This window comes from Salvia hispanica, chromosome 4 (genome assembly GCF_029641045.1).
Source record: "Salvia hispanica isolate PSC_SH4W2 chromosome 4, Shi_PSC_v1, whole genome shotgun sequence".
Taxonomy (NCBI): domain Eukaryota; kingdom Viridiplantae; phylum Streptophyta; class Magnoliopsida; order Lamiales; family Lamiaceae; genus Salvia; species Salvia hispanica.
This window is the reverse complement of record NC_142695.1, coordinates 37,998,350-38,016,573: the sequence shown is the minus strand read 5'-3', so window position 1 is coordinate 38,016,573 and position 18,224 is coordinate 37,998,350. Positions and strand designations below refer to the sequence as shown.

Below are 18,224 nucleotides of genomic sequence, written 5' to 3'. Positions count from 1 at the left end.
TAGAATATTCTGTCATGAAAATTTTCAAACAATACTAAAATTCATGGTTTTTATAATCAAATTCTAAATTTATGAAAAAAATCAAAATTCGGTCAAAGTTTATAATATTAATGACCAAGTGTCCAAAAATCAATAAATATGTAAAACAAGATGGAATACAAAGTAGGTAATCTTATAACTGAAAGATAAGGAGCTTAAATGTTGAATTCAAGAAACAGCAAAAAGTAGTTAATCAAAAATTTGAGAAACATTATAAAAAACATCACGTAAGTATTTTATAATCATTCTGATAAAAATAGTCAAACACAATCTACCAGCCATAAACAGAAAAAAGATAATAAAACTTGTACTTATAAACATCCAAATTAATTATTGCTTAATTAATGTTGCACAATCCAAACAATGATGGCATGGGCGTGAATAAGAGCCTAGGGGAAGGGCAATTCGGGTATAATAATAAGGAAGGCGGGAGGCCCATGTAACGTTATGTGTTTTCTTACTATAAAAAGGAGTTTGCTGGCCACCAACAATGCGCTGTCTTTGTTTTTCTCTCTCTTCCAGAATTTTCCGTGCTGCTAGAAAAACCTCCGCAAAGAAAAAAATTCGTTTACAAACTTCGTAATTAGGGGGAAAAAAGCTGAAATTTCAACTGCGAGAAAGGAGCGTAGAAATCGCAAACCCTAGGAATTGCGCGGGCGTTGTGCTATGGGTTTGCCGATCAAACATTGATGATTTTTCAATTATCTGATCGCATTGATTTTTGAAGCTCGTTTTCGTGGTGTTTTTTTCGACTGTGAAGGTGCGTGTGGCTCGGTATTCCATGCGTTGGGATTGATTTCCCTTGTTTCGTGGCTTGTATCGAGATCGGGATCGTTGGATTAGCCCTGTGTTTGAATTTCTCTCTTCTGTGTTTGAATTTAATTGCATTGTCGTTTGATTTGGCTTCTCGCCTTTTCTGGTTCATTATTCAGATCTGCTCTGGTTTCTATTGGCGTAGGCGGATTTCCGTTTTATTTTTCGTCTGTGTTCATGCTTTGTTTTCTTCTATGTAGTTCACACGCATGAAATAATTCAAATTTGAAAACCATGACCGGTCGTGTATTTTGTTTGTAGCTGAGAAGAAGAGGTTTGTTAGTGGTGGAATCATTTACTTGGTGCTGTATTTGAATCGTTTTGCTATTGCTTTTGTATTATTTGTCTGGGAGCTGGGACTGTGTGTGGAAAACAAACACTGCCAATGCTCATTTGAATTATGTGATGTCCTAAATGACATTCTTGCCCTAGTTGTTCTTTTTTTACTTGTCATGTGAGTATCGAGGTTGCAAGCAACATTTTTCGAGAATAAATTGCACAACCCGGTAGAAATTAGGCAGTATTGCATTCTGATCTTTGTATATTGCACTGTTTTTCAGGGAGGACATGTCATTCTTGAAAGGATTTTGGTGATATATTTTCTAATTGGTCGTACTACTCTTGCTGGTTGAATTAGCATAGATATCATTCAACTGTCTCCTATCCTTTCACCCGCTGTGTTCTAACATCATGGTCGCCACTGCTGCAACTTCTGCATTTCTCCCAATACCTTCCCCGGCTTCAGATGCTGTTGGAAAAACATCAGGACATGCTGTTGGGGGTGTCCCTGCAAGTATTGATGCTCGTGCCACCAATGCTAAGTCGAAATCCATATCGTCAGGAAGATTGCAGGTTAAGGCTAATGCACAAGCCCCTCCCAAGATCAATGGAACTAAGGTTGGGTCTATGGAGTCTCTGAGGACTGAGGACATGTCACCTCCACCGAGGACGTTCATCAACCAATTGCCTGACTGGAGCATGCTTCTTGCTGCCATTACTACTATATTTTTGGCAGCAGAAAAGCAATGGATGATGCTTGATTGGAAGCCAAAACGGGCAGATATGCTTGTTGATCCTTTTGGGTTGGGGCAGATTGTACAAGATGGTTTTGTGTTTCGTCAAAACTTCAGTATTAGGTCTTATGAAATAGGGGCAGATAGGACTGCTTCGGTAGAAACACTGATGAATCATTTGCAGGTGCAAGCTGAAACTTTATACAATTTTTTTTTTGTATTTCTGTAATTGCGAATTGTTTATGAGTGTTCTGGTGCGCAATTTCTACAGGAAACAGCTCTAAATCATGTAAAGAATGTTGGGCTGCTGGCTGATGGCTTTGGTTCAACACCCGAGATGTGCAAACGGAATTTAATTTGGGTGGTTACCAAAATGCAGGTTGCTTTCGATCGCTATCCTACATGGTAAGTTTTTGCTCTCAACACAATCAGCAAAGCAGCTTTAATCATATTATATGTGGAAGAAATTTGAATGAGTGTTGTTTTTATTAATTCTAATATGATGGGGTGATGCTTTGTTTTTCAGGGGTGATGTTGTTCAAGTAGATACCTGGGTAGCTGCATCGGGGAAGAATGGTATGCGTCGAGATTGGCTTGTGCGTGATAGTAACACGGGAGAGATATTAACTAGAGCTACAAGGTTAGGAATTATATTTTATCAAGCAAAATTTGGTATATTTATAAAACATCAATGAAGAATTTTAGAGTGAAGCAGTTGTTTTATTATTGTAAACTAGTTTGAGAATGATGAACAGTGGAAAATTGATCTTATTATACACTACTTGATTGTATCGGACTGAAATGGAAAGTAAAGCTGGAAGTTAAACCACTCTCCTTTTTTTAGACTGATAATAATTTGTTTCATTGTACCACACTTGAAGCTGAAATGTGTTTTTTTTGGAATAATGTCAGTCTATGGGTTATGATGAATAAAGAGACACGGAGGCTGTCCAAAATTCCGGATGAGGTCCGAGGAGAAATAGGTAGTTATTTTGTAGATTCTCCTCCATTAGTGGATGACGATAGCAGGAAGTTACCGAAGCTTGATGAAAATACTGCAGAGCACATTCGTACTGGTTTGACTGTAAGTAGCAGTCTACTTCTGTCGATTTTTTCCTCATACAATTTTCTTGGAATCAGTTCTTGCTGCACATCCTAAAGCATTTGTTTTTTGTGTGCAGCCTAGATGGAGTGATTTAGATGTAAATCAACATGTGAATAATGTAAAATATGTTGGTTGGATACTTGAGGTAAGCATTTTCATAACTTGGATTTTACTTATCAGCAATATGCCTGTTAATTTACCTTGAAGAGCTTGAACCATCTTTTCGTTACTGGTAGAGATGTAGGGTGTGGCCTCTTCCTCTTTGATGTTTATACATTAAACTAAACTCCTGCTTAGATTGGGATATTGACATGTTAAGTTTATCAAAACCATAGAATGTGAGTATCTCATTAGTCAAGGACTCATGGATAGGGACAATCAAATAATTTTCTTTTAGGTGATTTCATTCAACTTTGAGACGAGTATTAGTAAGCCAGGTTTTGAAGGTACTTCAGCATCGATATGATCTAATGTCAAAAATATTATAGTTGGCTAGGCTCAGTTTCATGCTTCTGAGGTTATATCAAACATTTGAGTTCTTTAGAAGAAGGGTTGGGTTCACATTTGCTCACTCAGAAAATGAATATGGGAATTTATAATCCTACAGCCACAACTCTGGTAATATTTGATCAAATCATTTATTCGTTGGCGAAGAGACTAGATGCATGTTTAGAAAATGATCTAAAAGCCATTTTATTTGCTGAAAGGTTTGTTAAAAAAAACTTAAAGAGAAACAATTGCAACTTACCTTTACATTACTTAAAAAAGGAAAACTTAAAACTCATTGGATTTCCACTGAAAAGGAGTGGGCATCACTGATTCTGGCTCTTGTAAGTAAACTAGTTTCTTGGACTTCCCTTAACTCTGGCCAATATATCCTTCAATTTGATTGTTCTTGGGTTTCTTTCACGGATTTATATTTGGTTGCAGTCCGAAAACTTCAATTAGATTAGGGACAGTTGACTGACTTCTGCAAAATTTAGTAGTGCACGTGCAGTATTTATGAATTTCGTGCACTCGTTCTTCTAGCCCTGGCTCGTTTGCAATTGAGTTTTGTTAAAGGTGTGTGTTATCTTCCATTGCAGAGTGCTCCGCTGGAAATATTGGAGACACATGAGCTTGCTGGTATGACACTAGAATACAGGAGGGAGTGCATGAGGGACAGTGTGCTGCAGTCCCTCACTTCAATTGTTGACAAGGGTAGTGGCGACACGACTCACCCTGGCATTGTTGAGTACCAGCATTTGCTTCGATTGGAGGGCGGAGGGGAAATTGTGAAGGGACGGACCAAGTGGAGGCCGAAGTTTGTTGACAAGATTGGAAGCTTTGGGCAGATCCCACACGAAAGCGCTTAACGCCTGTGCGCCATGACGCTTTGGCATCACGCCGTTTCTTACTGTCTTAGTTATACTACTTGCCTCTCTCCCATTTCTTCGCTCTTACTCCCAATGTAATATCCATTCTAATTTATGCTTTTCTTTTATTTCTTCTTTTTTGGGTTAATTTTTGTTATTTTTTCATTCCTTTTTACGAAAATATAATCGGTTTCAAGCCATTGTAAGTACCTCTCCTTTTTGAATGCTGGCTTCTGTGGTCCCTTTTTTTTTTTTTTTCTTTTTCTTCAACTATACAATCACATACTAGCTATTAGTGAAAGAAAGTTCCAATACATAAGCGCTATTTAAAGCAAAAGTACTTGCTAATTACGTTTCCAGCTGCTAATTCGGTGGAAAATCTAATGAATCATGAATTGCTACAAAATGTAGTGAGGTGTCCTTATCTTGATTTATTATTATAAATTGCTACCCTTTGCTGGAAGGTGTCCTTATCTTGATTCGGTTACTTGTTGGACATTAGAGTTTGATTTATTTATGTGATCAGATTTGATGAAAGAATTTAACACTCCATTGATGATTTAAGTTGGCTTATAATTGCATCATATCTGGCTGTATGAATACAAGAATTCCCAATTAATTATGAAATGCTTAGATTGCCACCACATAAAACAAACACTTGATAGGCGACATGAGATTATGAGAGACCAATATTGATTTGGATCTATTCAACTCAAAATGATCAAGAAAAGATGACCGTAGGGAACAATGAATATTTAAAATTCAAACTTGGCATCTTGGTGTTGGGGTTAGGTGAACAATATCTAAACTACTTATAGACCAGAATCTTCTATTCACAGTTATTCTAGAATTAGTATGTAATCTAGTGGAAAAAGTGTCACATTATTATTGTTGGGTAATTATATTGATAATTATGATGACAGCTAGCTGAGAACAATCAGAAGAGGTTTGTGGTGTGAGTTCAAATCGCTACCCTATTTATTTACTTGATCTTTACTTTAATCACTTTTTGATATATAATCAATCATAAATCTTGAAGTTATATTTTAAAATAAAGCGAATTACATAAGTGGGATGTATTTCTTAATCCTTCTATATAAAATATGATATGAGCCATTCAATTGTACACCACTTTGATCTATTAATTATGTGCGATTTTTTTCATAACTTGGTAAACATATATGTTAGATATGTTATTGCATTAAAATGTGTGCGTGCGACGGATGGTAATATCTTCAAAAGGTGTTTGGAAAAAAGTTTATTATTCATTAAAAAGTAGATAGTTAAAATTTATTTTATGAATAATAAATGAGAACCTATTAAAAAACTCTATGGAAAATATATTAATTTAATTCATAGTCTATAACAGACAAAGAATATTTTTTTTAATGAATATTGGCATCTTAGACATGAAAAATGTTGTTAATTACTAGTATAATGGAACTCAGATTATTCGTAATCTTGGGAGTAGATGTCAGGTGGATATTATTTTATATAATGATAGTACAAAATAACTGAGTATTACATTGATATATATTAAATTATGAGTTGATTAATTTAATAATCAATTATCCAATGGGTTGACTTAGTCTAATCATCCATGGATCCCTAACGTACATGTATAGAGATGAAATAAAGACAACTTTGACACTAGCCAAAAAAGCCTAAAAATCGCTCTACTTGTAAGAAGAGAGAATAATTTTTCTATCACTCCTTATCCAAATGTAGGGTTAATTCTTTGAGTTTTTCGTAACACTAGGACATTTGTCTTCATTCATATCAAGATTTATTGTGATTAACCAAGATTTGTTCATGCAAATGGCTAATCAGGAGCAAGAGAATAAACTAAAGGATCTGAGGTTGAGTCAAGATTCTTCACATGGAGAATACGCAAATCACATCGATTCTTTGGAGGATTAAAATATTTTAGTTTAATCACAGTTTATGTGATTTATCATAAACCTATTGTTTTATAAATAACAAAATTATTTATTTAGTCATCTAAATAGATTTATTTTGGGTCTAATTAACAAATGGTTGTTTCTGTTGTGCAACCCCACCATAAACAATATCAACAACAACAACAATTTACAAGAATATGAACATTTTATAACAATAAGTTGATATTGCGTGAATATTGATATTGGCCATTTATTTTCATATTGGATAGACTAAATTTCGTTGTATCAATTTAAGGTATAATTAATAGTCTAAAAGGACATCTCAATTAAGTTGAGTCAAAACTTTGGATACGAAGATTAAAAAATTGAGTTGAAAAATAGGAGCGAAGAATAAAGTAATAAAGGTAAAGAGACAGTAAAGTAGGTAATTAAATTAAGAGTAATGAATATTTTGTTTTTTTTGTCAAAAAAGAAATGACTCAACTTAGTTGAAACATCTCAAAAATGAATACGACTCAGCTTAATTGCAACAGATGGAGTAATATACTTTTCATATTTGCTTTAGAATGTTATCATCATATATCTCATTGCACACATTTTACTAATTCATTTACTCCTATTTTATTATAAAAATGTATTAGTATTACATATAAAAGTGAAACATGTACTAGTATTTAGATACTCTATTCGTCCCTAATAATTTGACACGAGTTTTAAGAAATGTAATAGAAAGTGGATTGAAAATTTTTGTGTTATGCGAGTCCTACTTTTTATAATGAAATGTGAGTGAAAATGAGTTAGTGAAATGTGAGATCCATTAAAAAAATGATAAAAGTGATACGTGACGATTTTTTGGTGACAAACGAAAATGGAAATGAGTGACAAATTTTTAGGGACGAATGGAGTAATTTTTTCAATCCACATTCATCTATAATTATTACTCTATTTGTCCACCAATAAATATTCCATTTTGCTTTTTTTTTTTTTCGTTCGTCCACCAATAAATATCTTATTTATTTATTTTTTACTATTATTGATAATAGACTCAACATTCTGCTAATTTTATTTCACTCGTATTCTAATATAAAATTAATATAAAAGTTGAATCTATTTTCCACTAATATTTTTTTCTTACATTTTACTATATTTCTTAAACTCCGTGCCTAATGTATTGATAGAGTGAGTGAGTACTGAAACTTGTGTTATGATGAATAATTAGACAATTAATTATAGAGGAAAGAAGCACATGGAGCGTGGGAAGAGGCTAGGGCGTGAGCGCGTGAGGATAAAGACAGCATTTGTGTCGTCACCGGAGAAGCATTTACTAGTAGCAAATAGTAGCAGCTAGGCAGTACTTTGTGCTCCCGTGGTTGTACTTGGATCGTGTCAAGCATGTGCAGTATGATGAAGATCTATCTCTATGGTGGGGAATGAGTTGCAATTGGGCATATGCGTTGATAAATTTAGACGAGCAACGATTTGCGTTGAGAAAAATCGCTAAAACGAGACAGAAATTCACCAACCACATGCAGTTGGGGGGTGGTGAATTACAGTGGCCATAAATGCGAGACCTCAACCGTATCAACACTCACCACCATTAATGCTTCCAACTAACAATGCCAGCCCAAAGTCGCCTTTTACTTATGTCCACCGCCGTATTTTGACGCTCAAATTCCCCAATTCCTATTTACATTGCACCGATTTTGTGCGTCTAGGGTTTAGTGAGAGTGGATGTGGAGTTCGGCGGAGAATTTGTCGGCGCGCTCGGAGTCGTTTAGGGAGGATGGCGACGACGAGGAGGCGCTACGGTGGGCGGCGCTGGAGAGGCTGCCGACCTACCGCCGCGTCAGGCGCGGGATTTTCCGCAATATGGTGGGCGATTCGAAGGAGATCAACGTAGAAGAGATGCTCGCCGAGGAGCAGAGGATCGTTCTCGGTCGCCTCGTTGATTCGGTTGATGATGATTGGGAGAAGTTCTTCTCCCGCGTACGACGTCGCTTTGATAGGTTCGTCTTTTTCGCAGTTTTGATTGATTTTCGTTTACTTCAATTTTTTTGTTTGATTTAGGCATTTTGCAGTTGGAGTTGGACAGTTGCTCTGGGTTTTCGTGTTATTCCTAAATTTCTTGGATAATTAACAAAATTATATGATAAACACAAGAATTGAAATTATCAGCATATATAATGACATTAATTGTAGCTAAAAAGAATTTAGCTCATGTAAAAACGGAATTCTATGCCTAAACCATGACTCTACTAGTAAAATACTAATAGAGGACTACGATAACACGTGTTAAGATTGGTCTATGTTGGGACTAATAAACTACTTATTGATGTATATAATGTCATTATTTGTCCAAAAAAGGAAATTTTATCATATTGATTTATAGTGGCTAAATGATTTCTAAGTTTGGTTGAGTGGATGGACAGTCCAAAAAATTAAGAACTATTTTAAGCACTATCTTTGTTGGATGTTTTCACAAGACATGGACCCTAGGCCCAATCATTAATTAAGTGGACAGATTAAGACAAAAGTCCAACATGCTGACTAATTATATTATTATGAAAATGAGTCATAACGGTTTAGGGTGCAATAATTTCTCAATTAAGAAAATATGACAAAATTCTAATTAACTTACGTTGTATGACGCAGCTGAGGCTAATGGGTCCAAGATGTGGATATTCTATCTTTTGAATAAGTCAAATAGGCCTTGATTATGATTTCCAAAAGGGATTTATCTTTTTTTCCTTTGAGCTGTTCCAAAAGGAGATTGTACATAAATTTTCAGTTATCCTCATAAAGTAATTTTTTAAGAAAGGAGAAATGACACTGACCGCCTACATTAACTGCGTTGATGATATAAAAAATAATTATCACCCAACCTTTGGATTATCTGTACCAGTGATTATATTAAGTTCAATTACATTTATTTCCCAAAACTCTTACTTGTTTCACCAAATTCTGGGTAAAACTACATGTTATTACAAGTTTTGCTGTATTGTTTCTGGCGGCAGCTGAGTGTCCTTCACTCGGCAGCTAGCAAAGGACTAGTATCTACTATCAATACAGAAGAAACAGTGGGACTGTTGTATGCTCCAAACACTTCATGTCTTCACACACACAATTATTTAGGAAGCCTTGAACAAAGAAGATTAAGAATATTAGATAAATATCCTAGATGGTTGCAACTATTTTTCCCAATACACAGGCTTTTTCTTGGTGATAAAGTTATGCCTAGATAAGAAATGGAACATGCAAACAACTATAGTAAGTTATTTATGACTTTGAGTAAAGAAGTGAGCTTTCCAGAAATATGTTTAGTTACTTGGCCACTGACCTCATTTAATACTACTTCATAAGGTGGCATGATGCATAGCAACTAATTTTGGAGAACATACATGGTCTTTACCTCTACATCACTTAGTATTGCCAAATGCTACTCATATCTATCATATCATATGTCATGATAGTTGTTAGACTCATTACCTCATTTTGATGTGTAGCAGTGGAAGTGTGCATAATGCATGATACTCTATTTGTTACACAAGTTCAATTCAGGTATATGGCAGAGGTGACAGAGGTCTTTGTAGTATTTCCTTTAGATGAAGTAGATCTTCTGTGATGGAACTAGAAATAGTCTTGGGTTTTCTAAACTGCAAGGAGAAACTAGGAGGGGAGCTGATGGTGAGTGAGACAGAGAGAATAAATTGATAAAGCCTACTCGATCACATTCTTTTGTTTTGGTTAAGTCATACCCCTGCCTTTCACTTTAGGTTTTAAATTTTGTTTGCCAATTTGACTGTATGCATTTCATGTATTCTATAACAGTTTATATTGTTAACATGTCATGGAAGATGTATCTGATAGCCTTAAGTATGAAACCAATCTATACATGAAAGAAAGGTTAGGGGTGTGACCGGTAGAAATAAAATAATATGGTATTAGATGCCTAATTGCTGCCACACATGTACTTACGCACAAGTCGTTTAATCTCTATATTTGTTTCATTATTTACCCTTCTTCTTTCTTTATTCGGTTTGTATCTGGAAGCAACCACTATAAATTTCTAAGAATTGGCTTTCTTCAAATCTGTAGGAGAAGTATATCTGAAAAACATCTGAGGCTACAGTTATGCTAGTTCTTGTATAACTAAAGTTCAATGACTCCATATCCTCAACCTTATAACCTGTTTTGTCCAAACATAAGCATGCAATTATTGAGTTTATGTATGTCTAATTCCCATTGCATGTTATTGCAGAGTTGACCTGGACTTCCCAAAGGTTGAAGTTAGATTTCACCATTTGACAGTTGAATCATCTGTTCACATTGGTAGTAGAGCTTTGCCTACAATTTCAAATTTTGTCATCAACATGGCTGAGGTACAGACTGTCTTGACTTACTAAGCCTGATTGATTCCGTGATAGTATCTGACTTTTGTTTTTATATTCTCAAATATCTCAGGCTTTACTAAGGCAGCTAAAAATATATTCCGGTGCCAGAATGAAGCTGACAATTTTAGATGACATTAGTGGAATAATTCGACCAGGAAGGCTAGTATTTAGTTTCTCCACATTACTCTACACAGTGCTGTTTGTTCCTATATCTTATTCTGTGCTTGTTCGTGTAGATTAACGTTATTATTAGGTCCACCAAGCTCTGGAAAGAGTACTCTGCTCTTAGCATTAGCTGGACAACTCAAATCTGATCTCAAGGTACTAAAGTTTCTTAAGAATGTACTTAAAAAATGGAAATACATGCATTTGACCGAATGCTACTAAAAAGGTTTAACATGCTGAAGCTTTCATATTAGGTGTCAGGTAAAGTAACCTATAACGGGCATGGCCTTAATGAGTTTGTGCCTCAAAGGACATCTGCTTATGTCAGTCAGCAAGATTGGCATGCTGCAGAGATGACAGTAAGAGAAACACTTGACTTTTCAGCACGTTGTCAGGGTGTTGGTTCTAAATATGGTAAGAGTGATATTGGTCCTTTAACATAGTACATACGTTTCCTGGACTGACCCGTCAACTTGTACCAGATATGCTTATGGAACTTACAAGAAGGGAGAAGCTCTCTGGAACTAAACCCGATGAAGATCTTGACATTTTCATGAAGGTGCATGAATCTTGAGAGACTTTTAAGTCTACGTAATGTAAATTCTTGATTCTTTCAGGTTTCCTAAATCTAAAAAAGTATTGCTCCAAAAATTACTCAAAAATCTGTCTTTTCAAGGTGAATAAACCTGATTGGATGTCAGCCTTCTTGATCTAGATAGACACATTAATTACGTCATATAATATCAAAACAGTCTGTAAGCTCACTGCTGTCCCGCACACAAAGATGTAATATTATCATGTAACAGATTTCAGTTTTCATTTATTATCCCTCCATACCACTGGGACCTATCGATAGTATCAGTTGATTTCATTTGCTCTTCTGAAATTAAAAACCCAATGCATGTACACTTGCAGTTCTTGAACATAGCTCCATTATGTTCTCAGGTCAGAACCACATTTGATGTATTCAGGAATTCGAAAGACAGATAATACATAATATTCCTCTTCACATCACACGCCCTGCAATAGGTCTGAGCATAAAATAAGAATGATTTTTCATCTTGTTTCTAACTCTCAACATGGTTAGAAATATAGATTCTGTAATCTGATTTTTCTTAAAAATATACTCTTTATTTGGAAGACACCTTGATATATAAGAATTACACTGAAACAGCGCAATATATTCCCGACTTTTCTGGATATCTAACTGTCTTTACTGTTTATGGTTTTGTTCAACAGGCATTATCTTTGGTGGGGAAGGATACAAACATTTCAGTGGAGTATATTTTGAAGGTATTTTCTGATACTATATTTCTACGACATGATCTTGCTGGATCTAGGACAATCTCATAATATTATTTTGAAACAATCTTATGATAGTAGTATTATTTGCCTATGAAGCTACCTGCATTGGCTGTATGATGATCTTGGAAGCAGTATGTTAAAAAATTCTGATTACATTTGAGAATTATCCGGACGCTGTACACCTAACAATGACTCAACTGAACAAGGATCACTAATAGTACTACTTAAAATTCTATCAAGGCGAAGCTGTCAAGCTTTGATCTTACATATGTATTGAAATTGTAGTTTAAATTATTGTGTGCAATATTCTAACATACAGTAAATGAATCTCATACTGAATCGTAATTCCGAGAGTTTAACTGTCTCTTGAGAATGTTTGATTCAATCTAAGAGTTTGTGTACTACTATAACTTTTCATGCGATAAGCAATAATAGCTGATTAGTTTGACACCAGAGTCTTTTTGACCAGTTGAGCCATTGTATTCTTAAAGATTTTAGGATTGGACATTTGTGCTGATACCCTTGTTGGAGATGAAATGATTAAAGGGATCTCTGGTGGTCAGAAAAAGCGCCTGACAACAGGTACATGTGCTAAAATTGTGATTTTGGTTCAAAGCACGTAAATTATGTACTTGTAAGTTCACTTAGCTGATATATTGCCAGGGGAAATATTAGTGGGTCCATCAAGAGTGCTATTCATGGATGAAATATCAAATGGTCTTGATAGTTCAACAACTTACCAAATCATCAAGTATCTTAGGCATTCAACTCATGCACTTGAAGGAACTACTATGATTTCTCTGCTTCAACCAGCTCCTGAGACATATGAGTTATTTGATGATGTTATTCTCTTGTCCGAGGGGAAAATAGTATACCAAGGACCTCGTACAGCCGTTCTTCAATTCTTTGCATACATGGGTTTCCATTGTCCGGAGCGGAAAAATGTGGCAGACTTCCTTCAAGAAGTATGATGAAGACATCATTTGAATTGTTCTCTATAATTTCAAAATTGTGTATTTTGCTCAAGTTGTTTTTAATTTATGCTTTTATAGGTTGTTTCGAGGAAGGATCAAGAGCAGTATTGGGCTTTACCTGATCAGCCTTACAGATATATATCTGTTGTGAAATTTTCTGAAGCTTTTAACTCATATAACCTTGGGAAGAATTTATCTGATGAGATGGATATCCCATATGATAAGCGGTACAGCCACCCTGCAGCCTTATCAACTTCGAGATATGGGATAAAAAAGATGGATCTTCTGAGAACCAACTTTCACTGGCAGTTGCTGCTTATGAAACGCAATATGTTCATCTATGTTTTCAAATTTATACAGGTAATATCATCATGAAACACCAACCTTATGAATTATGAACTAAGATGATTAACAAGGTTATTGAATTCATCAAAAATTATAATGTACTTTGCTAGCTACACCAACATAACTAAAGTTATTTAAGACTTACACACTGATGAGAACATGGAACGGCTTCTTTACAGCTTCTTTTGGTTGCTCTGATTACCATGAGCGTCTTTTGCCGGACTACAATGAGCCATGATACAATAGATGATGGAGGACTTTATTTGGGAGAATTGTATTTTTCAATGGTGATAATTCTTTTCAATGGCTTCACTGAGGTTTCCATGTTGGTAGCCAAGCTTCCGATTATTTACAAGCACAGGGACTTGCACTTATACCCTTGTTGGGCGTATACAATGCCTGCATGGCTCCTGAGCATTCCAACATCACTCATAGAATCTGGTTTCTGGGTGGCAGTAACATACTTTGTGGTTGGTTTTGATCCAAACATTACCAGGTGAATCCATTTTTAAAGATTTTTTCCAGATAAAGATGATTGATGTCTGAAGACTTTGAACTTTGAAGTAAGTAATATTGACATTGCAGATTCCTGCGCCAATTTCTACTTTACTTCTTTCTCCATCAAATGTCTCTGTCTCTTTTCCGTTTGATGGGTTCCTTGGGCCGTAGCATGATTGTGGCAAATACTTTTGGATCCTTTGCTATGTTGATAGTGATGGCTCTTGGGGGCTACATCATATCAAGAGGTAAATTGATCTCCTATGGCTTAGTGGATAATGTTGCTTAGTATTCATTTGAAAATTAATAGATTCAGTCTCAATTGTGTCTTTGACAGATAGGATCCCTAAATGGTGGATCTGGGGATATTGGGTTTCTCCATTGATGTATGCTCAAGAGGCTGCTAGTGTGAATGAATTCCTAGGTCATTCCTGGGATAAGGTACATATTATATAAATGTACCTTGAGCTTTCTGATAATTCTGGTGATGCTTATTAACCCATAAAAATGTATAGACCCTTATGTTAGACTTATCTTTGGTTCGTTACTGTCAGAAATCAACCGTACTTTGTAGCACTTATAAGGAAGTCAGCTATGCATCAAACAAAATACTGAGCTTGAACTTCTTGTCTTTGTAGAGAACTGGGGATAATTCAACAATAGGCCTTGCACTGCTAAAATCCCGCAGTTTGTTCCCAGAAAGTTACTGGTATTGGATTGGGATAGGCGCTTTGACAGGCTACACCATCTTATTCAATTCCCTTTTCACCTTTTTTCTCTCAAAGCTAAATCGTAAGTCTAACATCCTTACAAAATTTCCCATTTCTGCTGTTAAGAAATATTTTACTGTATCACAGGCTACTAACTTAATCCCTTTCTATTCTGTCAAAACTTCAAATATCCTTAAGCTCTGGGGAAACGTCAAGCTGTTGTATCTAAGGAAGAGCTTGATGACAGGGAGAAGATGCGGAAAGGAGAACCTGTTGTTATCCAGCTCAGAGACTTCTTACAGTACTCAGGGTCTTTTGCCAGTAAGAAAACATGGTTTTTGCCTTAGTATGATGGATGCAGACGCAATTTTGTTCATGTTCTCCTGCATGTAGTAGACTCAGTTATTCTGGTTGTACTAACGTTCACTTAACTGTATCCTCAGAGAAGAGCTTTAAATCGAAAGGCATGGTGCTCCCGTTTGAGCCACTTTCAATGGCGTTCAGCAATATTAGTTACTATGTGGATGTACCCATAGTGAGTCCACCCTTCATTGATTTTTAATTACCATTTTTTGAATGAGTGTTTCATCATTTAACATTATGTACTGATGATTTCAGGAACTGAAACAGGAGGGCATATCAGAAGAAAAGTTGCAATTATTGAATAACATTACAGGTGCATTCAGGCCGGGTGTGCTAACTGCACTGGTTGGGGTTAGTGGTGCTGGAAAAACCACCCTTATGGATGTATTAGCAGGTAGGAAGACAGGTGGAATTATAGAAGGAAACATCAGTATATCCGGGTATCCAAAGAAGCAAGATACATTTGCTAGAATATCAGGGTACTGTGAGCAAAATGATATTCATTCTCCCTGCTTAACCATTCATGAATCACTTTTGTTCTCTGCTTGGCTGCGGTTGCCATCTGATATTGACTTGGAAACCCAAAAGGTATAGTACCTTGGTTACTGCTAATCATATATTCTCAACATCAGACAACTCATGGATATGCACATTCCCAGGCATTTGTTGATGAGGTTATGCAGCTTGTGGAGCTCATTCCTCTGAAAGGAGCCTTGGTAGGTCTACCAGGGGTTGATGGATTATCAACTGAGCAACGAAAACGCCTTACTATTGCCATTGAACTTGTAGCCAACCCATCTATAGTGTTTATGGATGAACCCACATCTGGGTTAGATGCACGAGCTGCAGCAATTGTCATGAGGACTGTCAGGAATATCGTTAATACGGGAAGAACAATAGTTTGTACGATTCATCAACCCAGCATCGACATATTTGAATCCTTTGATGAGGTTCTTCCTATCTTAAATCTTTCGATATCCACACCAGTATTAGAGCATATATATTTGGTTTTAATTGGTCATCTTTCTCTAAGATGTTGATTGTTGCTAATAATCTAGTGACTCACTTTATGCTGCAGCTTTTGTTAATGAAGCGAGGAGGAGAGCTCATTTATGCTGGTCCACTTGGTTCGAAGTCTGCCAAACTGATTGAGTATTTTGAGGTTTGACTTTTGCGATTTGCTATTTGTATCTGGCAATGCTGTCATCGACTTAATCTTTGTGGATTTCCTGTACATATGTTGTATAGGCAATTGATGGAGTCCCGAAGATCAAGCCTGGATATAATCCATCTACATGGATGTTAGAGGTTACATCAACAGTAGAGGAAACCCGGCTGGGAGTTGATTTTGCTGAACTTTATAGAAAATCGGACCTATATCAGTATGTATCTGGGATACAGTTTTGCCAAGAGTGCTTCATGTTTGTGGCAATCATATAACTGTGTACCTCTTGCTTGTTTCAGGTTTAATAAACGTTTGGTTGAGAGATTAAGCAAGCCAACAGTTGACTCGAAAGATCTTGATTTTCCAACAAAGTATTGCCGGTCACATTTTGATCAATTTGCGGCTTGCCTCTGGAAGCAACACCTCTCTTACTGGCGAAACCCACAATACACTGCAGTTCGGTTCTTCTACACAGTCATAATATCACTGATGCTGGGAACTATTTGTTGGGACTTCGGTTCTAAAAGGTTTACCTTTGACACTTAGTAATTATTATAATTATTTAGAAGGTGACACTAGCTAGGTACCTCTAAAATTTGAATGCCATTCTCAGAAATTGATGAACTGTTATTTATCCAGGATTCTTAATTGGTTTATGTTGAAAATGAGTGTAATCTAGCTTTCTAGTTTCTTTCTTATACATCCACCATATTCTAACAGATTCATTCTTTATAATGCATTATAGGGAAACACAGCAGGACATTTTCAATGCTATGGGGTCGATGTATGCTGCAGTGCTGTTCATTGGAATTACAAACGCCACTGCTGTCCAACCAGTTGTTTCTGTTGAAAGATTTGTTTCATATAGAGAGAGAGCAGCAGGAACATATTCAGCTTTGCCATTTGCATTCGCTCAGGTATTTTGCTTCTGTTACTTCTCCGAAACATCTCACTTTCCTTGATTTTAAGCCAGTCCATAAATGCCGGCTTCTCCTCTGCAGGTTGCCATCGAGTTTCCCTATGTACTGTCTCAGGCACTAATTTACAGCACCATTTTTTACTCAATGGCCTCATTCGAGTGGACAACCACAAAGTTTGTGTGGTACATCTTTTTTATGTACTTCACCATGTTGTATTTCACCTTCTACGGCATGATGACTACTGCGGTGACACCCAACCACAATGTGGCCGCCATCATCGCTGCCCCTTTCTACATGCTGTGGAATCTCTTCAGCGGATTCATGATTCCTCACAAGGTAACAGAGCCAAATTCTTTTGCTCTTTCTGCCCTGATTATTTGCAGCTCGGTTATCATTACTTACATGAACGATGATCCCACACGATAAATATGAAATTCACAACTCTGGTACATGACACTACTGCAGAGAATTCCAGTGTGGTGGAGATGGTATTATTGGGCAAACCCTGTGGCTTGGAGTCTATACGGGCTCGTTGCTTCCCAGTTCTCTGATATTGAAGCACCAGTGAAACTCTCTGATGGAGTCGGAACGATGCCAACAAGGGCATTGCTCAAGCATGTATTCGGGTTCAGACATGATTACATCGGCATTGCAGGAACCATGGTGGCCGGTTTCTGCCTGCTATTTGGCGTTATTTTCGCCTTTGCCATCAAATCCTTCAACTTCCAGAGGAGGTGATTTGCAGGAGGAGGAGTTGGTTGATCATGTCATTACATATTAAAGAAATGTAAATTTTGTTACAAGATGGTGCTGTATCATTGATTTGCATGCATCTCCAATAAAGTTTTACATCAAACAATAGATTTGTTAAAGGTTGAGGATATACTTAGTGTGTGTTGGAGTAGCATCTAATAAACATAGTAGAATAGAGAGGTGCTAGACTCATAATTCGAGTGCAGACTTTTTTGTATAATCAACATCGCTTAGTTGTTACTATTATTGTATTTTTGTATTAATTAACTATATATATTTTGGTCCTAGATAAGAGGCTTAATTTCAGCCTTGGAAATATTGTTTTTGAGTTTAGTTGGAATATATATCTTGGAAGAGCCCTAAATAATCCTAAGCAAGTCTGATTTATTCATATCCCTCCAAATTGTAA

The 18,224-nt window shown here is 36.3% G+C and overlaps 2 protein-coding genes across 2 annotated transcripts; both read left to right on the top strand.

The window, feature by feature from the left end:
- Nucleotides 1-531: 531 nt before the first annotated feature.
- LOC125197186 (palmitoyl-acyl carrier protein thioesterase, chloroplastic-like) lies at nt 532-4,583 on the top strand. The gene is made up of 7 exons (XM_048095896.2): nt 532-799; nt 1,413-2,049; nt 2,137-2,270; nt 2,392-2,505; nt 2,778-2,949; nt 3,047-3,115; nt 4,056-4,583. Exons 2-7 carry the CDS (start codon nt 1,543-1,545, stop codon nt 4,323-4,325), a joined length of 1,266 nt encoding a protein of 421 aa, XP_047951853.1. The 5' UTR covers nt 532-799; nt 1,413-1,542; the 3' UTR covers nt 4,326-4,583.
- A 3,013-nt stretch (nt 4,584-7,596) lies between these two features.
- On the top strand, nt 7,597-18,131 carry ABCG32 (pleiotropic drug resistance 4). The gene is made up of 24 exons (XM_048095895.2): nt 7,597-8,232; nt 10,485-10,605; nt 10,688-10,776; nt 10,854-10,938; nt 11,037-11,196; nt 11,265-11,341; nt 12,022-12,075; nt 12,579-12,669; nt 12,751-13,052; nt 13,140-13,421; nt 13,586-13,902; nt 13,992-14,152; nt 14,242-14,345; nt 14,543-14,696; nt 14,813-14,935; nt 15,058-15,149; nt 15,233-15,565; nt 15,637-15,927; nt 16,056-16,139; nt 16,226-16,359; nt 16,442-16,669; nt 16,888-17,059; nt 17,144-17,398; nt 17,528-18,131. The coding sequence occupies exons 1-24, from the start codon at nt 7,958-7,960 to the stop codon at nt 17,798-17,800; spliced, it is 4,257 nt and encodes a 1,418-aa protein (XP_047951852.1). The 5' UTR covers nt 7,597-7,957; the 3' UTR covers nt 17,801-18,131.
- Nucleotides 18,132-18,224: the final 93 nt, after the last annotated feature.